General features: G+C 37.6%; 1 protein-coding gene across 5 annotated transcripts in view; it reads left to right on the top strand.

Annotated features, from left to right (window-relative positions):
- ADGRG6 (adhesion G protein-coupled receptor G6) overlaps positions 1–24,733 on the top strand; it is a 114,708-nt gene that overhangs the window by 67,661 nt on the left and 22,314 nt on the right. For all 5 annotated transcript variants that reach the window (XM_075413917.1, XM_075413921.1, XM_075413919.1 and 2 more), the window contains 10 exons: positions 222–274; positions 355–408; positions 9,642–9,784; positions 10,497–10,611; positions 12,623–12,684; positions 14,170–14,377; positions 14,840–15,005; positions 18,282–18,422; positions 22,152–22,268; positions 23,325–23,370. In XM_075413917.1, coding sequence (XP_075270032.1) covers positions 222–274; positions 355–408; positions 9,642–9,784; positions 10,497–10,611; positions 12,623–12,684; positions 14,170–14,377; positions 14,840–15,005; positions 18,282–18,422; positions 22,152–22,268; positions 23,325–23,370 — 1,105 coding nt within the window. The remainder of the gene's footprint in view (positions 1–221; positions 275–354; positions 409–9,641; positions 9,785–10,496; positions 10,612–12,622; positions 12,685–14,169; positions 14,378–14,839; positions 15,006–18,281; positions 18,423–22,151; positions 22,269–23,324; positions 23,371–24,733) is intronic.

Genomic DNA, 24,733 nt, shown 5'->3' with positions numbered 1-24,733 from the left:
AGAGATTTCCATCTGTTAGTAAAAATGCCCACATCTCTCACTACCAGTTATACACCTAATAAAACAATCACCTTACTGAAATGGAAGTGTTCTCTTTGCTTTGAAAAACTGAAAGGGATTTCTCAAGGGGGAGAAGGGTGAAATTCTAACTCTGTCTTAAGCAACAAAGAGCCCCATTAACATCTCACCATTCATATGATCAATGTCTTCCTGTTTTTCAGCTAAACCGTACTTTCCAGAACTGGAATTACACTGTGTATGTGGTCAATATCAGGTAAATGAAGGGGGAAGATGTTTATGCTATGTTCCTTTTGAGAATTATTCTACCCTAATTAATGTTAATTTCTTTTCTAGCATCCACCCTGGCTCCCTAAAAGAGGCAGTAAGACAAAAAAGAAGTATTAAAAGGTAACATTTTTAAAGACCTTTTTTTCTGATAGAGGAGCAGGTGCCATTACAAGTGGCTTTACAACAGGCTTTATTGTGTATTATGGGATTCGTTGTCTATTGCTGGGCATATGCTGCAAATCTGTAAATATAAGACTGCTGGCTAGCTGAGTGCTCTGGATGTGCTCAGAAGCCTAACACTGGTTATCGTGTTTGTTTTGGTTTAAAGCTACTGAGCTTTAAACCTTAACTGATCATTTTTTCAGAGCTCAGGTTTCATCTGTCGCAAAACTGGATAGACATATCGTATATACGTGGTATGGCACACACAGCTTTCTTTAGCAACAAGTTTTGGTACACTGGTATCTATCCCCTGCCACAGCATTTATTCTCTTGAACCAGAGCCTTTTGAGTTAACAGACATCTTACTAGATGCAAAACACTGCAAAATCATGCTAGAATTGAAAGCCAAACTAGTGTGAGTTAAACTATTTACCATATGCTCTCATTTCCTGACTTCTGCTGGGCTTGGAGGCGCAGGAGTTGGGACGGCCTCAAAGGCAGCCAAAGAAAGTTAGCTGGGCCACACCCCTGAAAATTGGGCCTCAGGGGATTTCTTTGAAAGCAGACTGATTTTTGAGGGATATATGGGGAGGGAATGAATCTTAGGACCAAATTAAGGAGAGGAAACCAAAACCTAATTAATGGTGTGAGGAAGGGGGAACAAGTGGGTAAGGGATGTATCTATTTGCAGTGTAGGCAAAAGTCCCGTAGGAAAGGACTTTTAACTGCTGACTCTTGAGAACTGCCATGATAACAGCTGGGCTTTTTAAGTTCAGAGATAGCCCAGTATTCCCAGTTTACCATCAGGAATTACTTACTGATGCTTTTAGTTTTCTACAGAGTTTACCTAGATATGAAAAGATTTGTAAGAGGTACTATCTCTTTCCCACACACCCACAGCAGAAAGACAGCTTTTATTGCCAAAACCATTTAACTGGTATAGTGTAAATGCAGTCTCTGAATGGGCTGTTTCGCTGCTTGACCTACGTTTACAGTAGGATGTAGTGATGTGGGTGGGATTTTTTTTCACAGTTCTAAATTATATGGTTATGCCAGCATAACCTTTTAAGTGGAGACCATGCCTCAGGTCTTACTAACAGTCCAAGACAGCTGAGGAATTTAAAGCTTTCCCCATCCTTATTTCTGCATCTTTTACAAGGCTAGCAGCTCAGTTTGTTCTCCCCTAGACTGCACACCTGATTTCTTCTCATCTCATCTTCCCGCCATCCTGTCCTCTGGATTTTGTTTCCTCTTCCCAGTCTATAAAAAAGAGGAGGTGAAAAGGGAGAAGTTATTCTAGTAATTCCGTTTCCCTCTCCTCTCCTCTCCTCTCCTCTCCTCTCCTCTCCTCTCCTCTCCTCTCCTCTCCTCTCCTCTCCTCTCCTCTCCCCTCCCATTCTGACACACAGTGAATATAGCACTAAATTACTTCTAATAATGTATCACTGTTACAGGGAAGCAACCCCATTCCTATTTACTTTGCTCATCAGATGTAATTTCAGAGGCAATGGAATTACAGGTTCGTAGTATGCCATAAAGATTTTCAAGGGAGACCTGGTCTAATGAGAAACTAGTCTTCTCATGAGCTTTAGTGCATTTTGTGTCAAGGCCAAATGGCATTTTATCATCGTTCTGAATAATTTAGTATAAATGCTAATCATGACGACACACAAAACGTTAGTGTTCTCCAAATAATCACGATTATTATGCTGTGCATGTTTTCTTAGAAAAGAGACAAAAAAGAGAAGTCAAGATTCTGCCCTACCTAGCAACCTGGTTGGGATAACATAGGGATAATTAAAAATTTAATAGAGCTACATGATATGTGACTGACAAACAAAAATTACACTTTTTATACATTGTATATGCATGGATTTTTTGCTATTTTTACATGTATTTTTCGTGTGTTGCATGTATTTTTACACATCTCTTACAGTAGAAACATTTGGGAAAAGTTGGTGTTTTCCCAGCTTTAGGTCTTCTGTGTATATATCTATCATTGTACATTGCTTCACATCTGAAAGAAGGATTAGCTTCCCAGTAGTTTTCAGTGTTCCTGGGTTTAGTCACCAGGTTTCCAGTTCTTTGAGGTTCACAGACCTGTTTCTAGATTTTGCAAGGAAGAAATCTGTTGAATTTCTGAAGATCCAGAAAGCAAACTTTTTTCCTACTACTTCCCAATAATTGTTTTCAAGATACTTTGTTAGGTTTTCCACTATCTTGGATTTGTCCTGGGTAGGATCCTAAGGAAATCCTACAAGACACCAGAGTAACATTTTTGGGGTGTAAAAAATTAGCAGGTTACAAGTTGGAAGTTTTTAATCCCTGGTGGAAGTAGTGCTAATTTCTCACTACTTGGGTGTTCCACTGAAATGTTATGGCTGAGTTTTTGTAAGTAACTTGCTCACAGGGTGATGTCATACAGTTTGTGTTAATTCAATATTCATATATATTATATCTGTGAATAGTTGTCCAAAGATTTTCTTATTTCTCCTTTCTTTATAGTTAAGAAGTCTCTTGCAGTTTTAGACATTCCACTATTTCCCTTAGATTTTAAATACTTTTTATTCCATTTTACCTTCATGTTCATCTGAGCAGAATTTCACTCCACAGTTAAAATTTACGACCTCACCCGTAAGTATTATGGCCTTAACTTTATCTTTTACAGAAGTGAACATATTAGTCTAACTCACTAAATCTTACCTCTCTTTTCTGAATTTTCCACGAGAACATAGCCTGCTTATTTCTAAAGCACTACCATAGTTCTTTAAATTGCTCTTTGAGAAGTTTTCCCTCTCTTTAGATGAATTCATATTCTTATCATTCAGATCGCATCTTTTTTCCTTACCTTTTGGATTAGCATTTTAAACAACAGTTAAAAAACAAACAACCTTTCCCAACATTTTCTATGCATTTTGCTTTGCTTCAACCCTCATCTGCCACACTGCTGCCCTATCAAGGAACTTCCATTATCAGTCTCCCCACCTAGTCTTCTTGCAAGTGAAAGAGGAAGGATAGTTAGAGAGAGAATGATTCAGAGAAGAAATAGAAGCTGGAAGTGGGAGGTAGGAAGCTGGCTTTTTCTGACACGTTAAAAATAGGTGTTTTCCAAATAAATATTTTAAACTGTACTGCATTCTGGAGAAGAGCAAAACAAAACAAAAACATGGAAGCGGATTGTTATTCTTTCATAGCTGTGTTCTGAGCTGCAGAAATCCAAAGTGCACTGTGCTTATTATGCATTTATGTACGTGGTGGTGAGAGACAGAGTGCCAAGTCCAAAAGAGCATATTATTATCAGCATCTTTAATAGTGTGAGATCTCTGGATGACAGCAGTATATCAAGCTAATACTTTGGTAGATTATTAACTACTTTCATAGACAGATTTTTATCACAGCTATACTTGACTGTGTGTCTGTGTTTAATCTTATCCTCTGGTCGTACCGTTTCCATCGCTTAATGAGGGCAGCTGTTCAAAATAAATGCAGGAAGGAGTTCAGAATGGGCTATGGACATAGCTGTTTCTTTGTCCCCCATTATTTTGCACAAACCTTTGAAAGTGAAGCTGATTTGTGCATTTTATGTAGATAAATTGTAAATGTGTTTCTTTCAATAATTCTTTGCCTTTTATGACTCTGCAGCTTTATCAGTCTTTCTGTGACTGCTGCTTTGCTTGGAGGGGTCTTAGTGATCCTAGGTCTTGTCAGACGACTATAGGGCTGCCTCAGTAGCAGAACTGGTCTTTATTAAGCAGCTCAGCTCCCCTGCTTCTCATTCCTTCTTTTATTTCGCAAGCAATTTTGAGAATTCAAGCCCCAATTCATTTATAACCTTTTCTCCACTTAACATACAAAGAAGATTATGCTTGCTCCAACTTCCACTACTTGATAGTCATAGTTTGGCCTATTTATTTCCTGTGTTCAATTGCTTTTACTTTGTGAAACAACATTAATGTTAGTACTGTTAAAAAACTCATCCAAATTAAAAACCACAGTGATAGCAGTCTGTGTAAAGACCACTAAACTTAAACAGAAATCCCTTCTCTTAGGAACAAAAACAAAGAGGAAAGCAGGAAATCGGAGCTGCCCATGCCTAGTCCTGCTTTTTTGAAGTTTGTGGGAGTTTTGCCACCAGTGTCTGTAAGGCACATTCAGGCTCCTGCATGCTGTGTTCTTGGGTGCTGTGTTGCTTAATGGAAAGTTTAATGCACTTGGATAAAACTTAAGTTAATTAGGTTGTGTAATAGTTTTAGACAGGAGTTAGTAACATCAGAGCAGCATAATTTTGCTTTTATAGTCCTAAGTATCTTTACTGAGTAAAGTATTAGGCTTTTCCATTCTTTGTAGATTACTTCAGATTATTTGTTATGAAATAACAATGCTATTCTTGTTATAAATGAACACATCTGCACTGCCTATTCCTATTTTAAAAATTTTCCTGGTTTCTACGGTTGAGGATTTAGGAACAACTTCTGCCTATCTACTCCCCCTGACTTCAAGTTTGGTGTTACCGAAGGCGGTAAGGGACAGCTATGACCAGTGCTGAGCAAAGTTTAAACATGCCACCTAATGCGTACATTATGTGTAATATTTCTGCTAGAAAAACTAGCCAACAAAGAGCCAAGGTTTCTCCACAGTGCCCTGCTGGCATCTTGTGTCCATGACCTGTAAAGAAAGCCTTCATCACAGATGGAGAAATTTGGGAATTCCTCCCAAGTGACTGAAGGATGATCCTTTCTTAGTCTCCTGCTGAACCTGCCTGCTTTTGATCCAGCTTCCAACGACTTCCTTTGTCTTTCCACTGACTTTAACCTGAGTTAATGTAGGCCTGACATTGTTAGTTGACATTTTTAGGGGAGTAATGTAGTGGGGAATGGGGGTTTTCTTTGTTGTTCTGACCCATACTTCAAGCATAACCAAAAACTCCTTTCAGCGAAGACCAGCTGTTGAAATGTGAGGGATTCCAGCTCTTTCTGTTTTCCCTTTCTGCTATGTTCTCGAATAATGAATAGTCTTCATACCAAATCATCACATATTATAAGTGCTTTCTGTTGAAAGGCCATAGATATTTGTATTCCCACACCAGATCTGCAAGGAGGAGCAGGGCCCAGAGACATGAGGACAGACACAGAGGCGTGACCATGCTCCTCGCAGCAAAGTTCTGGTACAATGGCCATTAGCTTAAAAGGAAGGCTTTGGGTACTTTTATTTTTTTGTAGTCAAAAAAGTAGCTTCAATTTTTAGTTTTATGTCCTGAAGTCTCAGATTTTATATTTTTTTCTAGAACATTGCCTTCTGCTGAGAAAGAAACCTCTTCATCCTTGGCATTACTTTGAATGTGTCTGTTATGTTCAGTTCCTACTCTTTTCTCTCTGTTTTGAACATTTTAGTGGTATCACAGCCCAAATTTCCTCAAGTAAAAGTTTATCCACAACTCGGATGCTTTTGTGGAAGGCTTTTAATTTCCCTCTATTTTCATGTTTCTTTCTGTCTCATTCTGTGTGTTCTCTAACATTTTGTCTTCTGTTAGTGTTCTGTCTTCACTGAGTGGCTTATGCAATAGTCAGCTTTTTTTTTGTCTGTCCAGTTAATGTGAAGAAGTTAGTAGTATTTGCAGGTGACTGTGTGGGCCTACGTGTGCTGCCAGTCTTGAGTTATAGCTACCGATCTCTGCTTATCTTCAAAGCCAACATAACAGCAGGATTGGTAAAGAATTTCATGCTGATATCTTAAAACTTTTTTAAATATGCCAGCATAGTTAGGAATTAAATTTCCAGTCACTTTTAGTGGAAATTTAGATTCCCTGAGTACTTAGGTTCTTTAAAAATGATTTTTTATATACCTTAAGTTAAGTAATATCACCTGCAAAAGAAATTAGTAGTGATTTGTTAAACAGTTTGACAACCACAGTAATTCAGCTTTAGTTCAGTCTGTCTTAGTACAACTGAAACAAGAGGAGAAATAGGCATTGCTAATTATCAACCACATATCTTCAGGTATCAGACAGCCTGCATTGCACAGTTCACATAGTTTGTTAATCCTTCCTTCGAGCTCCTCGCATCACGCAGCAGTGAGACCACAGCCCCTGTGTAGGCACACTGTCCTGGAATAGCTCTGAGTCACGCTGCCAGAGAAGAAAGCCGGCTTTGTGGTACACGCCATGGCAGCGCAGGCACCCCCGCTGCCTCCCGTGCCTCTGATGAGGATGCAGCTTCGCAGACTCCTCTCCCTCTGAGCCAGCTTAGCTTAACGGACAAGGACAAAGTGGGGTAGACGCCGGTCTAAATGAAAGGGGCATAAATACTTATCCTTGTTGTGTTTACCTACACCACAGTCCATTTTTTTTATATTGACAGCAGTAATACTAGGATTACAGGTTAGTGTAGATCATGGGTAATTTGTAATTGATTAGTGCTGCAAGAATCTATCTGCTTTTAAATGGCACACAATAAAAGACGTAAGGTTGGGTATAGCAAGTCCAGTGACACTAGCAGAGCATGGCAGTGTTGCCATTTATTTGAGTGTAGGCCTACTGTTTCCCAAATCGAGAGTTTTGTTCTTCACCATTAAAATGTTTTCTTTCTGGGATCTGAGTGCGACAAAAGTGGAAGGAGGCTCTCAGCTTCATATTGCGTCAGCTGTTGAGTTAAAAGGTATTTATTTACTTTGGGAAGCTAGCATGAGTCATTCTGAAAAGTTTATAGAAATTGTTTTCGTCACAATATGGAACAGGCTCTCATTACACAGTATACATGACTTGTGCTCCAAGAGTTTCTCAGAAAACAAATAACAAAGTGGTTTAGCAGATTATTTTTATCGGTGCTTCATAATCAATACTTTTCTCTGTAATCGTTCAATGTAACTGTAACCAGTTTGACCTCATCTGTCATTATTGCTTCCATTTTGTTGCCATTATCCCTCCCCACAGTTACGGCTACTAAATATCATTTTGTTTAGTTGGGAGTCCTGCAATAGTCAGCATGGTAGTAGCAGTGACTGTTCACTTACGACTTCTGTTTTACAGCCAAAGTGCTGAGGTAGGGAGTGGCATCAGTATATTAAGTTTTCCTCTTCTGAAGTAAAGGGAATAGATGAGTGAAGCCAGAATCTTTTAGGAAAGATGGTTAAGCGCCAGGAGACTCTGGGGCTGAAGTATTGGAGGGCTGAAGGAACTGGCAATCCCGTAGGCAATTTCCATGCTTCTGCTAAAAATAAATGCCATAATAAACGTGTGCCTCCTAATATATCTGAGGTATACAGCAAAAGGCTGCTAATGCATATCGACCCTACTGAGACTATTGCCATATGTTAAACACTCCACAGAGACCAAAGGAATGTTAGGAGGAACTCAGTGTCTCTGGGAGCAGGGCAGGAGCAGCGTGGCCAGGGATAGCTGGATTTTCTCTGCTAGGATACATCCACTGATGAAAAAACAAGCCAAACCAGCAGGTAGTCACTTTTTTATCTTCTTCTTCAGTAACATGTTACTGAACAGCAGGTATGGAAAGAAAAAAGAAAAGTTTATTGGTGTTCAACAAAAAATCTAACAAAAAACCCCACCAACCAGGGACTGTGTATATTATTTACTTAGTTCTTGACATCTGCAACAGTGAAATGTGTGGAGCATTTAGTTCGTATTTGTGATTTCTTTATGAGGTTTGGGCTTTTCTTTTTTTTATTTTTTCCTAGTCTGAGAGGTTGTTTTCTAACACCAATTCTTTGAATGCCATTTCACTAAGGAGAGTACTTCAGAATTATTGGTTGGTGTTAGTTTTCAGAATGATGTCTGACAGAAAAAGGGTTAAATCTGCCGTCTATAAGTGGAACACTAAGCTGTAGATTTATACTGTACCAGACTAGGCACCTCTGCGAAGTGCATCTCTGAGCTGTCATCATGGGGATGTCTTTCTGGAGGGTTTTTGGAAATGAAGCTCTGGTCTGTCTAGGAAGGGGTACCTGAAAACCGTATTAGCCCTCTCTCATACAGCACACCTACAGTTTTTTTCTTCTCTTTAAGCAGACTGCAAGACCCTTCGTCTCACTGCTGCTTTCTCATGCTGGGGGCCGCCGGTGAAAGGCGCTCGGTTCGGTGTGTGGCCTGCTCACTCAATGTATGCTGGCAATGCTACCACTTCCCAGGCTGCTAGGAACTGATCACACACCACAAAGATCTGTCTTTATTCAGGCTGCTGGGTATCCAAGGGCAAGGCTAAGATGAAGACAGCCCAAAGCAGGGCTGCTTTTTCCTTTTTTCCACATTTTGGCTCCCATGGAGATCCAATGTTCCATGCTTCAGTGGCGTCACCTCCTACTAGCCACAGCCAAGCAATGCTCTTGGGTACCCACATATTCTCTTCTCCACCGTGTGTTTTCTGTGTCCCAGGAGGAAATTTCTGAGCCTTCCGCTCTGGGCTTCTTTACTATGTCCTGCTAGAACTGCTTTTCTGTTCATTATTTCCCTTCCAGAAAAGCTATGTTTTTGGACAAGGGTGGGGACTGTTTTATTTCTCTCACAGGAAAGAGACTTGGGCACTTTGAACTACTTCTCATGCCCAAGAAAGTAGCAGTGGGCTACAGTACACAACAGCTATTACTGCTCAAACTTGAATTACTCATCTGAGCAACTAGACTTTCCTAATTAGGACTAAAAGTTACAGAAGTGTGTGAGGGTGTTTTTCACTACATCAAAATTTAGACGTTTAATCGTCAGGCATCTGTTCTTCATTAATCTTGTAGCCTTCCTCTGTAGTCAGTGGAGAGAGATAGACCCTGTGGAGGATGACTTGTCCCATTCTGACAAGTTTCGAAAGGTAGGATGAATCAGCTCGTAAGTTCCTAGGCCATCAGCAACCAGATTTTTAAATTTAATTAAGGCACATTTAGAACTCACAACTCACAACTTTATGCTTTCATCTTTTACTATCTTTTAAAATAATCTAAATCTTCTGAAAACATTCCTTAGCTCTTTAGATGAGATGCTTCTTTAATGGTAAGTAGAGGATGAAATTTACCAACAGTACTTTCTTGTTGTGGCCCTATGTATAAAAAAATAATAATCTACAGATAGCGAGCAAAATTGTCTTGGTGACACTGTTCCATACTCAGAAAATCAGACTTTGTCATATATTTTTATTTCCACATATTTGGCCTCTGCTGTTCTGACTCAAACACTCGGATAATTTTCCTTGCAGTTTTGAGGTTTTGGCTCTTCTGGTTTATAATTCTACCAACAACATCAATTTAGAAGAGGAAGACATCCGACAGAAGCTCATAAGTAATAATGGGACCATAGAAGGAGGATATAAGCTTCATACCGTGGAAGTTGATCCAGTGGGCAAGTAGTTTTCAGCTTTGTTACACAACAGATTTTGTTTGCTTGTCCATAAATAAGCATCTTTTGTGTTAAAATAATCACACATTTTCAAACAGTATGACTGTTTCAGATTTTAAATTGTCCCTTTAAGCCTCGTTGTTCCACTAATCTCAGAGAGCCGTGCTCAGGATACCTCTTTTAACACAAACACAGTTGTCCAGATTGCATTAGTCAGTGTTCTGCTGTCTGGTTCAAAGAGGTTGGGACAATTCCCGACAGCTCCTCTGGCAGTTTGAGGAGAAAGAGGTATGATTTACAGCCAGAGCTATAATGAGACACTCTGGACCTCCAAAGCCCCTCATGCCCTCTCATCTACCCTGTTGTTTGTGCTCCTGCCAGCTGCTGCCCTTAGTCAATCTCTGTTTAGCTCTCATCTTTTGCCATTCAACTTCTTCCAGTCAGAGACTGCCTTTCCCTTGGGAGGGAGGAGGTGGGAGCTGGTGGAGTGCGAGTGGATGCAGCATGAACGTTCATTTTTTCCCTTGAGCAGCAGCAGTGTATGTTGTTGCCTGTTGTGCACCTCTCCATTGCCACTACTCTACAGATAACAACCAAACATTTCATTTGAAGACAATTTTGTGCAGTAGGCTGGTTGATGAGCTAAGGGCAAGAAATGGAAGATGATTAGATGAAGAAATTTACTGTTAACACTGAAGTATTTTTATTTTTATAGAAAAATGTTTAGCTGAAGAAAACCCTCCAAACTATTTTTGGCCGGATACCAGACCGACTGTGACGAACTTCACATTATGCCATGGGAGCTCAGTTCAGACTGCATCAAGAACCTGGTAGGTATTCAAATATCTGAGAAGCTGTGAGCTTCAAATGCAACTTTCTGATTATATGGTTAAACTGCATCCTCCATAATGGTTGCCATTGGCTGGTATTGTACTTCAGGAAGATGATTTCTGTACTGTGAGAGATTAGGTGTGTGCAGTAAGAAATGTACTTCATTAGTGAGAAAGAAATGCTCCTCTAAGCACTTCTGTAGGGCATATTGAGGCCCACAATTAATACATGTTCAAAGTGACTATAAAAATAGCACCTTCTGAAATTGCTTTCTTCAAGTCATGATATTTATGTTACAGAAACCAAAAGTTTCACATTTGCTACCACTCTGCTACTACTATCTGACTTGTATAAGAAATTCTCAACAAAATTCTGTCGAGATATGTATTTGGTTTAATCCAGAACCTCTCATCTCATTAGGGGAAAGTAAAAGAAATCCTGTGAAACAAGCATTTTGCAAGTACTTAGTCATAGTTGAAGATGTGGATAATCTCATGCTTAAAGATTTGAACTTGATTTTCTAAGGTTTAGGATAAATTTTCCCTAATGTAGGCTTTGTTTGTGAACATCTACAAAAGATTTAGATGCTATATCTCTGTTTCCCATTTGTAGAATGGGAGTATTATTACTTCCTTTGATATATTACCAAAACAATACGGCTTTGATCTCCCTTGAATGCCTTGAATGTGGCTATGATGATGCCATATTAATTGATTTCTTTAGCATTTAGGATGATCGCCATTGAATGCAGTGTAGTAGTCTTATCTGCCCACATTGTATCTAGAATATGTTCTGAGAAGACAAGATCTTTTACTTTTTGAAAACAATATGGCAACATGGATATGAATCAGCTCTGAGATTCTGTGCCAAACAGGAAAGAAACTAACGTTATATTTAACTAACTCACTTCCTCAGCCTCTTAATCTTGTACAAGAACTGCTAGATTCTAATTGACTAACTTTTGTTGTAGAGTGAGTCGTGCAGAAATTGTTTTTATGTCAGAGCCTTGGAATCATTAAAAATTAAGGCTGCTGGCCTTTGCTGCCCCAGCCAGTATTGCTTATCTTTATTGTTCATTTGTGCTCTACACAATAGTATTTATTTTCTGTATACAGCACTTCTCACTAAAAAAAATACTGTGTTCTGCACTGTGCTATGCTTTCCTTGCCTCTGTCTCCACTATCTTTTGCCAATATGGAGCACAGGTGGAATGTGTTTTGAGAGAAGAGGAACCTCTTCTAATGGTCTCTACTAGTCCTGTGCATCCCACAGTAGAAGGTTACCTGTGATGTGCTGTTATAATAAAGGTGATCAACTGAGGAATAACTTTATTCTATCATGTGCTGAGTGAAAGGAGAACATTTTCCCGTTCTTCAACCTGCCTTTGCCATGCTATGATAATGTGTCTTTAAAGAAAACTGATGAAGAGGTGTGTTTTATTTTGGAGCTATATCTGGGTATTTTGCTGTGTTAAGGCTTTTTAAATAAGATTTTTGAAAAAAAGGTATCTTTATATCTGCCCCTCACCTTGGACCTGGATCTGATGGTGACCAGCCCTAGTTTTCATGGGTGACATAATTTTATATCTCCCCATAGCTCCCGTGCATCTTCTGAGAGGTGTTATGGCTTGCTATTGACTAGATCAAAGGCATTTATATCAAAGGGAAATTATAGAAACAGCAACTGATTAGGCCATGATAGTTTGTGTCAACATTTGGGTCTTTCCTGAAATACAAGGTCAGAAGTTCCACTGATGCAGTTTATCAAGTCAGTATAGGAATCAGCTGGGAATTTGTCCAAAAGAACTAGGGTTTCTCTCAGCGCTGTCACTTAATTGGTCAGATATATCCACTGCCAAGCATACATATTTCATTTCACTAGGGGTCATGTTGCTAGGAAAATTGTGAATTGAGAAGAGTGGACCACTGTGACACCTACAGAAGAATTATGAAACATTTACATAATTTTGTTACTGTATTTCATGTGAATTTTACCATTTTTCCTCTTTAGCTATTTGGGTCTGCAGAATTATACATCATACTGGGGCCAGCCTGATCTTAGAAATTGCACAGGTGGGTATACTGATACTGATCTTTGGCTAAAGGAATAGTTTTGTAGAATTTGGTTACTGCTTAGTGTAAGGAAGTTACATTAAGGAAGAATATTCTCCTCCTTTCTGCTAAGTTGTTTAAAATCTTTCTAAAAAATCAGTTCAAAGTAAGCATTTGAACTCTGGGGAAGTGCACGAAGTTGAATTCAGCCCACCCATGAAAAGCTCTGGATACCAATTAATGAAATAAATCAAACTCTGCAGGTAATTTAAGCAAGAACAGAGGCAGGTGGTAGCTTGCCTCAATTTGTTGTTCAGATTCAGACAAATTTTTAAATGTTTCCGATGCATGTAGGTGCCAGTGGAAAGACTCCCACTCTCTTCACTGGGCTTATGATCAGACATTTTCAGATTTATTCGCAGTTTGCAAAATACCCCTTGATGTCATTCTGGCCTTAAAGGAGTAATAAAATAAATAGACAATTTTATGTCACCTTTTTTTAGTGCTAGAGCTAGTGAAGAGAATGATACTCCCACAAGTAAATCGAAACACTTACAGTAAGCTCCTGTTCTGAATTGCTTTCCTGGAGAAGCCCGTTTTTCTTTCTCCTCTCATAGAGGGGTCTTAGGGAGCCTGGCTGCCTAACTTAGTTGATTGAGTACTTGCAGTCAGGCAATATGAAAACATCATTTCACATAAAATGAACATTCTACAGTAAATCTAGCAAAAGCTATATTAATAAAACACAACGTTCAAAAAAACCAGCCAGTTGCAGACTAAAGAGGGCTGATCTTCCTTCAAAATCCTTTTTGCAAATTCCAGTATACCTCAAATATTTTGATATTGTAAAATGTTACTGTTTACATTAGTTTGTGGCATCAAACGTACAGTTTAACACATGCTTTACAATAATGTTCTGCCATTGGACACACTCTCAAACTTTCCTTACCAGGAAGATTCTTCTTATGAAATTTGCTTGTGTGTTATGCTTGCCAACCTTCTGAGTAAGAGTTCAGTCCTCTGAAGGAACTGAAACATTTACAGTGGGGTCATACTTTCTCCCCGAAACTTAAGAGACTGAATATTTAGTCAGTAATAGTGACTTTGGATGCATTTGTTTCACTTCAAGAGTTAAACTGTTTTTCCCAGTTTAATAACAAAAAAAAAAAAAAAAAAAAAAGGGGTAGCATACAGAGAAGAAGAGAGAAAATTTGCTTTTTATTTCTGGTTTCCAGTCAGCCCATTCAATAATAGTTCTGATTTACAAACGCAAATGAAACTAAGGAAAAGAAAGACACAGCCAATGAGGACAGTATATATTAATCAGCAGATTCTATATAATTTTTCAAAATTTTATAAATTTGGTAAAATTCTATGTTGATTACAAGTACCACAGAACATGTTCTAGCTTTCAACAACGAGATTAAAAAATTGTATTTCTGAATTACTTCAGGACTGAGATGCATTATTTTCTCTTCTTACACCATTTTACGTGTACACTTACAGAAAATGCAGCTGATATAGCCAATCAGCTTCTGAATCTCACTGGTGAAGGGCAGCAGCTAACCTCAGACAAAGTAAATGATGTTGTGCAGAAGCTCAAAAAAATTGTGAATGATGAAGAAATCGATGAATCTCTGGGTTCTACCGTGGTGACAATTTTTTCCAATATTCTAACCAGTTCAGACAGTGTATTGGCAGCATCATCTTCAGAGTAAGTATTTCTGCATTTGAGACAAGCTTTTGAGACCAACCTGAATGTTGGAAGGATTCATCCTCCCATACATATGCAGTACAAAAATCAAACTTTTCTGATTTTCATCAAAAAGAATTTTTCAAATTAGATTTACAAATATTTCTTCTTGTACTAAAATTGATGTGCATGACAAAGATAAAGTATTTGGATGGAAAAGAAGCCTCCTGATACATGATACAGCATTGATCTAAGTATTGTTGGAAAATTTATGATAAGTAGCCAGATAGTTTCTGTCAATCAAAAGCTTTTGTTTTCAACAGAGATGCATAAATTTAGAGCCTGACAGTCTCCTTGTGAATACACAGATGGGTTACAGAAACATAGTCAATAATAAGATCATCTTAAACGTTAAGAGCATACAGAGCATAGTGGTTTTATTCCTGTATTCAGTTTTTAGAACAATTTTATTTCTGGTTTTAGAGCTCTAAAAACTATTGATGCCTTGGCTTTAAAGATCCAGTTCACTGGACCATCCATGAGTATTTCAACACGAAACCTTGCACTTGGAGTGTCTTCTATAAACTCAACTTCATTCAAAGGTGGTTCTTTCAGTGTCAGTCCACAGAACAATGCATCTGATTTCCAGGTATGGAACAAGCAGTTGTATTTGAATGTGAAATGTGCCTGTTGTTTCAAGTGTGTTTCCTGTGGTTCCTATAAAACCACTTACAACTCTGAATTCTTCCCCTACTTTCTATTTCCTTTTTCCAGCAACCGTCCAAACAGATTAATGTAGTATTTCCTTAAGTGACAGGAAACCCAGATAAACTCACATGTTCCGTATGGATGAAAAGTAATTTGCTTACAATCTAGAACAGGCTTTCTTTTTTTTTTATAGTTTGGTTTTTTTCACTAATGAAAAGGGAAAATAATCTTTAACAGTCTGCTGTGTTACCCATTGTACACTAGCTAACAAGTCCTTTGATGCATTTCAGCTTTAGAGTAAGATGACTAAACATAGGTATCTACATCTGGATTTCTGCAGATACAGTAGGTCTTCAACCTTTCAGTATAGTTTAAACACCTACTGCTAACAGAGACCTACAGCTGATCCAGTTGTCCACATATGGGTTGATAAGCTTGTGCCATTTGGGATGTCCGAGGCAGTTCAAGACATTTATGTGAAGTTTGACTAACCTAGACATGAAAACCAAAAGAAACACAGAGCACTCAAAATGCGGAATGGTCTCCAGTGCTGCAGCCTCTAGACAGGCTGCTATAGTTAAGATATATTTTATCACCTCAGAAATATTTTTTTCTTCTTTTTTTCACAAATATGAAAGCTGAGACATCTAAAAACTGTGAAATAGCATCTGAGGTGCACATGAGCACCTACTGGGATATTCCAAAGGTTCTGTTGAAATCAGTAGCAATGCGGTGCCGAGACTTTTTCGATTTCACTGTGTGCCTGTCTGCTTCTTATGGCACCTAAATGCTTTTAAAAATGTAGTGCAACGTGGTTTTTTCACAGTTATATAAGAAGTCTACAACAAAGGTAATGTAATCTCAGTTTTCTAGGAGTGTAACCATTCAAATACAGCGAGCCTTACTTGAAGATACATACAGAAAAGATTAAATGAAAAATAAAAAAGCTGCTATTGTTTGGACCAGAGGAACCAAATCTGAATCCAGACAACACATGGCATTATGAAAACAGTTAAAGACTGATCACTAGAGTATAAGCATCTTATGGAACTAAATTAATCCCTGCTGCAAATTGGCAAGACAACAATCGTAATAAATGTCTGATCATTTTGTAAAGTACTATGCACTGTAAAAATCAAAAACAGTAATGAAGACAGTGCTATAAAAACTAGTAGTAATATGATAGACTGCAGGCCTCTTATGTGCTGTGTATATAGACTTTGGATCATATCTCAGATGCTAGTTCAAATAGATAAAATGGATTTAATGTAGTTGAGATTTCACATATTTATATTCATAAACATTTTGGCTAAATTTTCTTGGAGTCAATTTTATTAGAAATTTTTGATGGTACTCTACTTTTGTTTAGCTCTCTTATTAATGAAGCTCAATAGCTGATTGTTCTTTGATTGTTATCAAAGGAACACTTCTTCTCCAGATTTCATCCTTTGTACTTATGGAAAGAGGAAAGGAAAAGTTCTGAGGTCAGGTTTGGGATGTTCGCATGTATAATAAGAATTACCATCTGTGGCTTGAGGACATCCAGGAATTTTCTTGCCCTGGAATCATTTATTACAGCACTGTCTAAATAATCATAAAATCCAAACTCCGTCAAATTATTTATAATGTTCCTATTGGAACATGAGTTTGTTCTCAGACTTTTACATTTCCAACAGCTGATTGAGAATTCTTAGCATCCTTCCTACCAGAGAAGTGCAGCAGCTGTGGTCACCATTTATATTTTCCATGCCTATCAGGAAAGATACTTGCTGTCCCGGCTGGAGGGAGATTCCCTTGTGAAAGCCCAGGTTTTTCACCAGTGATGTGATGATCTGTCCCAAGCTCATCAGGGAGCATTAAACTCTTCAAGCTCTATGTCAGAATGTTTCCAGATTTTATTTCGTATTTTTTTTATAAAGTAGATATCAAACAAATGTATCCATGGCAATGTGGAAAGATTCTATTTCGGTCCCCTGTGTCTTTATATTTCTTGCCAAACCTTTGACTAAGTTAGCTTTGGGTGATTCATATTATTAAATTGTTCCTGTAATAGATCCACACGTCTTTATAGAAGCCTCTTCTACTCTATTTGCAGACAATACCTAATGGGATGTCTTTATCACACACACACTTTCTGTTTAATGTGCCAGAATTATCCTTTGAAAACCTTTCATTCAGCTGCATTTAGCCCTGTCAGGAGATAGCTATGAACCACTTCTTGCTAATTTCAAACAGTGACTATTATTCACAGTAAATCAGTGAAAATTCAGAAGTGAAATAAGTCTATGAGTAGCCTATAGCTTTTAACTTTCTACTAGCTAATGGTGCTTTAAGGATCGTACGACTGATCATGAAAAGCGTAAATACATGACCAAATTGCCTCTGGAGAAGTCAGGAGTGTGAGTTTCCTCGTCTCACAGTAAAATTCTTGAATGCTTTTACTATAAAGCCACTGTGAGCTGGCTTGCTCCTGTTCCTTTGGTGGGTAGGGTGGCACACCTTGAGTATGCCGTGGTGGGAGAGCGTGCAGTCATAGAATTGCTGCCTGGTAGCTAATGAAATGCAAGTTTGCATCCTGACTTACTTGCTGCTCACTTGATACATCTCTGTGCCATAGAGGGCTTTCAGCTGACATGTTGCCTGTATAGTTTAAGCTTATACTGATGGCAGAAAGTGTCTTTTTTGTGCTACATAGCACGATAAATGTAGAGATGTGATACTAATTATTACTGAACTTCCCTTCTGTGACAGAGAAACTAGAAAGGCGCATAAGAGAATTAATTCAGATGTGCAGATGAAGCCAAATAATAAAACTCAAGAAAGAAGGATGAAGAGCATATTTTTCAGTTCTCAACATTGTTTGGTATGAGGAAAAGTATCTTGAAGGTTACTGAAAATTATTATAACTGCTATTATTGTCATCTTACTATTTCCAGAACATCATTAGAGCAGTGGAGGAGTTTGTTTGTTTGTTTGTTTGTTTTGTCTAATACCTTCCTGTAGCATAAGGCTGATGTCATGCTGGAAGGGTGGGAAAACCTTCTAAGCTTTATTTATTTATTTATTTATTGCATCAACTCTTACATAGATACAGGTCATATCAGTGTTTATTGGTTCTAGTCCCATGTTTAGATATCTTTGTGTAAGGGTGTGAACCCATTTGTGGACAATAAATGGTTTGGTTTTATTTGAACATGTTCTTCTGTTTATTTAACAGATAGATTTTGACAAGGATCAGACAAATGCCTTTGCTTCTGTCGTTCTGCCACCAAGTTTACTGAAGAATTTAAGTCAAGAGGAGTTTGAAGTTATATCCAGGGCTCAATTTACTTTCTTCAATAAAAACGGTCTTTTTCAGGTAAACTGTAATGTGTTTTAAGTAATTTCAGTTCGGGTAAGTCAAAGGCAGCTGATAAAAGTTTTTTTGTAGTGTAATCATTTCACAGCATCTCATGAGTTATAGGAATGAGAAGGTGATAGGAGATGTAGGCACTAGAGACAGCGTTATGTTCAGAGTGACAAAGTAGACAAAGTGCCGAAGTTGAATTGAAGTCAGTGATTTGACTGCAAAGTACTGTCACATGCAAGACAAACTTTTTCTCAGGGTAATCTGTGGAAATTTGGATCCCAGCTGCTTATAATCAAAGTAGCAAGGCCATTTAAAGGGCTTAACATCTGGTAAAATGCATTAATATAGGTCCTTGACGCTCAATGGAGCCGGGTTCTTGTCTATCAGAAGGGAATTTGGCCTATAGCACTGCCAAGCCTATTTCTTTCTCTTTTTACTGAAAGAGTTCATTAGCACTCGTGTCCAGCTGACTGCTTGTATTCAGTTGGAAACTGGGCTGATGGTCATCAGCCAGAGAACATTTGTTTCTATTCATACTATTCTTCTTTTCATAGATGTGTTCTTGTAAGCATACTGTCTTTTAATACAGAATATGGATAACAATACTTGAGTCTGAAAACTAAAGGGACTCAGGTAGATTTGATTTTTTTCTCCTCTGGGTCCCATGACGTGGTAATTTTAAATAGTTCCTGCACAGTAGATGCAAAAAATTAGGAAGAGTTTGAAGCTTGGAGAAAATGACTGAAAACATACCTATTTTGAAAAAAAAAATCAGTTAATTATTAAGAAAACATTGTTTCATAGTGAACTGTAGACTAAGCCTCAGAAGACTTGAGTTTGTTTTCCCATTAGTATTTCAAGTGACCTTTGGCTCTTGTGCATCCGCAGAACTCTGTAGTATTGTGTTGTCCCTATATTACCGTTTTTATTGGCAGTGTATCCAGATTCTTCAGATAATCTAGGCAAGAAAATACCCATGACCCACAGTTGCCTTCTGAAATACACTCCGAATTATCTTCAGCTATTTAAATTAGTACTCATTTTAAGCCAGCTTTTGAGAAAAACAGGATGGATGTATTTAATAAAGAAACCAGAGGAATATAGATGTAGGCTTGTCACAATGGCATAAAATCATGCAAAGTCAGAATGTGACCTTTAATGGTGCTAGAATGTGTTTCTAAGGGATACTTAATAAGTCATTGAAAAGTGAAAAACAGGAATATTTGTATCTAAATTTGCAACTAGAATTCTTTCAATTTTTTGGTGTTTTTCAAAGTATTCATGGGTGACATGTTCAACACAATTAATTCAAAATGCATAAAACTCACATTTTAGTGTCTAAAAATAAATAAATAAATAAATAAAGGCTAAAAATAAAACCTAAAAATAAAACCTGAAAATAAATTGATCCACATGCCGTCTTAAATGGAATAACTTTATCCATTAGTATAAGAGTATTTCATAAATGTATTTATTCCAATTGCAATTTAAAAAAATCGTAATGCTATTAGCTGTATTTCTTATACGCATGCAATGCAACAGTGAAACATCATACCTCACAGCACTAGAGGGTTTTTTTATTGCAACTGAGAGAATGCTAGTAAGTTAATCCTGTCATTCATTAAAATCTGATGGTTACATTACTTAGAAGACTGTATGAAAAATTAATGTAAGATGCCAGGGTAGGATTCATTTCGCCGAAGTCAGCTGTATTCAATGTACATACCTATGCCAGAACTGTTGTCCATAAGTTGCCTTCAAAGCTGGTCAATGGGAAAGAATGGACACCACTGAGGTGTGACACATCTCATCCTAGTGCAGGAGGAGGCATCTGTTCCTCAGGCAAAGACTGTAGTGCGATTTGAGACACCCCAAGGTACAAAGGTACTACTGGCAGACACACGTGACGATGAACATGTAAGAGATGTGAGATCTTCTGCAGTAGCAACTGGAGACTGGGCAGGATACCTTAAAATCTCTGTTTTTTGGTGACCTGTGTTTGACCTAGAATAGAATAGGTAAGATGAATTATTGATCTAGAATAGAATAGGTAAAATGGATTATGCCCTGGATGTGCCAGCTTCCTTTCACTTAGTATGTTAAGAAACCCTAGAATGGCTACTTGAGTTCTAGACATCTTCTTTTTACATACCTCAAGTTAGGTTGGAAGGGTCATCCTCATGAGTTCTGAGGCCAAGAAAATAGTGTGCAAATATGATAAATATGTGAATCATAATGATTGTCTAGACTAGACCAGATTTCTGTCATTGATACTAGTCTCAGCATTTCTTTACTTTGTAGCTCTGTATATTTTATTGGCTAAAAGCTTACCCCTAACTTTAGCTGAGCACAGCCTTACAGCTAAATAAGCAGTTATCTGTATTTTACTTTAATGCACACATTATTTGTATTCCTTTCTAAAGACAAGTAAGAATATATTAAATTGCCTTCCCTAAAGAGACCGTCTGATATTTATTTCTAGTTTTTGTTATCTGCTAGAGACAGAATCCACTGAAACCCATAGAAATTTGTCCAAAGGCTTTCATAGACTTTGTCAGATGTTGAAACTTAGGTAGTAGCTAAGAGGTTTTCATTTATTTGATTGCTCAAGAGCTGTCTAGAAAACCATGTTTTCATTCCTCTGCAATTTCAAAGTTTTTAGGATATTATGTCACAAAGCTCCAGTAGAATCTGAAATACTGTGTTTGAAAACTCTTGGATGTGGTTGTTAAGAAATGAAATCTTCTTCTTAGGATAATGTGCACTTAATAATTGAAGCTGTTCTGTCTCTCATGAATAGTGGGATCTCATGAGCCCAGTGCTGAGCTGATGCCTGACATCTTGTCAGGCTAACAAAGCCCCTAGACTGAAGGAATCAGGGGATTCAGGAGTCTGGCAGCCCCAATTTTTGGAGGGAAAGTGAGTGGCAACAGACTTCATTTGACCTAAAATCTGCCACAAGCAGTGACCAAGCTTCCCAGCTTCCTGTAAGGCCAACCAGGCATGTAACTATGCAAGTTTCAGTGGAAGCTCATCAACAGAAAATAGTACTTCCAGAGCACTTCCATCACAATAAATCATTAGTTTCCAAGGAAAACTTCTCTTTTGGAAAATTCTCAACCTGGTACTTTTTCACTGCAGGTTAGAAATGGCATTGCTCAGTGATAATGTCAGTCTTCTATTTAAATTTTCCATCAAACAGACCTTGCAGAAAATGCCTCCTACAGTATGTAACATTGCTTTGAATTTGTTTACTACTGCTTAGTCAGTCATTGTAAGATGGAGGATGGTTTAGCAACTATACATAGAAAACAGGTTATTCTCCAAAAACTTTGCATCTGTTAAAAAGGATAGCATCGACAATAAAATAAGAAAGCTAGTTCATTCTTGTCTGGGGAAGTGAGCTAATCATGTCACGGATTGTTATCTGCTACATTGTTTGAGTTACAATTTTGTTGGCATCAGACATAATGATTAAAAGGGGAATGTATGCCTTCTAACCTCTCTCTATAATTGTGCCTATATGTGTTTATGACTATAAGGAAAATAGGGAAACTTCAATGAGGCAAACACATAATTTGATTTTATAAACATAATGTTCTTATATTGCTTGATCAAAAGTGTGGAAATGCTGACAAGTTATTTATTCTGGCACACTGCAGAAATGAGACTGTGCACTCTGACTTTTATGTTATGTGCTGTGTAAGCATTTATTGTATTTTTCTGAATCTTTCAAAGGATGCAGAAAATCCTGCCAATTTGACCAGTTTTGTAGTGGCATGCAGTATTGGAAACATAACCATTCAGGATCTTCCAGATTATGTGAAGGTTACAATTAGGCATACCAAAATACAGGTAAGACAAGACTGATTATTCAGAGGAACAGGAATGCAGATTATATACAGTAAAGGCTGAGCATATAGCCTGATTTATTTGGGTGGATTTTGAGTAAGGACATAAACTCAGATGGAAATAAAAACTCCAGAACAAAAGCAAGTAAGCAACAAGTAAAAACAAATAACCTCTCCCATCCTCACACATTGCTGCTCCAGTCATGATCTAACATTTATCTGAAAGACTATTGATTGTGCTACTCAGAGGCAATTTCTGTTCCAATAACTGTAGGCAAAACCAACATTCATGACCATGTTTGTGACCAGTGACCAGGGACACTATTTATTACACTGGAACTTTAGAATTACTAAATTCTTTGATCAAACATGAATTGCTTTGTTAATAGTTCCCCAAATTCTTTTGTTGTTATGTGGTTTTCAGCAAAGGAAGAATGGATAGAACCACACTTTTAAAAGATGACAGCAGTTCATTTAGGGAAATGCAGAACAAATGCAACCTTTTGGCACATACTGTTTTAGTTAAAAAATGGATGAGCTTGATCTTTTCTCAGACATGTTGCCAGTAGCTACCTCAAAAGAGAGACAACAGCCCTACAGGAGTTAAGCAAGAAGATGAAGACGTTAAAATGCAATACCTAAGTAAATTGTTTATGTAATGAGAGCCTGGTTTGTAATTTTTACAATCCAATTAACTTTTCCTTACATTTTTGTAATGATTATTTTAAAGTCACACAAAACAACCTCCACTTTAGATTTTGTAAAGACATCATACTCATCAATAACTTTAGTGAGACAATAAAACTTCATTATTCTGATGACTGGGAAAAAGAACAGTGCAGAGGAACAGTGCTCTAGATTTTATAATGTGGGCAGATGTGTCCTTCTAGCAGAGTAAATACTAATTTGACACTAGAGAAAATTTCAAAAATCCAAATAATATTTATTCTTCTACTTATTAAGTGAAAAGATATGTAGTAAAATAGCTGTTCTAAATGTATATGTTGATGAGATGTAGGTCTGAATAGGTATAAAAGGTCTACTTTTAATATGTTCTTAGGAAGATCCTAAGCCTACCTGTGTCTTCTGGGATATGAATAAAAATGGTAAGTTTAAAAATGCTGTCATTTCTTTTATGTGGGGAATAAAGGTGTCTAAGTTTTAAAATCAGTCACAGTCTTGCCTCTTTTTGCTTGTTAATCAGTCCTTGCAGAATTAGGTGAAATATTCAGACTATGTCACTTCTAGTTAGTAAGGTCACTTGTAACAGCGGGTGTTAAATATTCTTATTAAAAGTTTTGTACATAAATTTGATTAACACTTTAAATTTGTAAATAGTTTTTCTACTTTTCTGTATCTGATAGCAGTTTTTCACTGATCTGTCTGCATACGCAAATTAAATAGTAATTCTAATCAGACACAGGAATGGTTCTTAGCCATGCTTTTAACTGACCGTTTTAAAAATGTTGGGTTATTTAATTGTGAGATTGTGCCTGTTACAAAGCTTAAGGTGTTTTATCTTCCATGGAAGGTTAGAAACTATATTATGCAAACTTCATTTAGGCAGAGACACAACATGCATCGTGTAAGGAGATGACAGTCTCCACAGTGAGGTCCCGTATGGAGACACATATTAACAGGGCTTTTTTTTTAGCTCATTCTTCATTGCTACTGCCTAACTCGTGTGTGGTGTTAAACTCAAGCTCTTCATCCTTTGCCACAGACAAAGCTGTTCTCTGGGATGACTTTCCAGATCATTCTATTTTAGAGATCACTACTGAGATGTTACTTTGCCTTACCGTGAAACAGAGATAGAGCAAAGAACTGTCCTTAGCAGTAGGATTTGAGGTGGAGGTGTTTAGTACAGAAAGTCTTGCAAGAAATAAAATTTACCATAAAAGTTGTAGCTGAAAGCAGGAAATTAAGACAGAAGAACTGAGAAGAATGCAGAAGGATAAAAATAGCAAAAAAAACCCCAAAAACTAGGAAGCCAAACTCAAAAAGCACATCAAAGGAGAAACACAGGGAGGAATTCTCAGTGGCTGCTCGAGTAGGGGAGAGTTTTAAGTGGTTTTGTAACCTCTTCACAGTCTTTTGAGAGATTCTGTCTTGAATTTGAGGTAAAGTTACAGGGTCAGGCAGATAATTTGCTGAGTTTTGCCTGGAGTTGTGCAAAAATGTCTTTAAGACTTCAGAGAATATGAACGATTTCACAAAATTTGTTCATATTTTAGCAGGAAAAAATTAAAGGAGAAGTAATCAGAAATACAGATTTTACCTTTTAACATTTTTTTTTTAAATAAAATCTTTTTATTTGTCTTTCGGAATGGCCTTTTCAGGTGGGGTGAGGGACTCTTTATTTCATGCTTTTACATAAGGCCACAAAGGATAATTGGGATTATCCTCTCTGACCTTCTGCATTATATGCTGCAGAGAGGAAGGGACCCTCTGCTCCTGGGCCATAAATGC

This window comes from Opisthocomus hoazin, chromosome 2 (genome assembly GCF_030867145.1).
Source record: "Opisthocomus hoazin isolate bOpiHoa1 chromosome 2, bOpiHoa1.hap1, whole genome shotgun sequence".
Classification (NCBI taxonomy): Eukaryota; Metazoa; Chordata; class Aves; order Opisthocomiformes; family Opisthocomidae; genus Opisthocomus; species Opisthocomus hoazin.
This window is presented reverse-complemented; position numbering and strand designations above follow the sequence as displayed.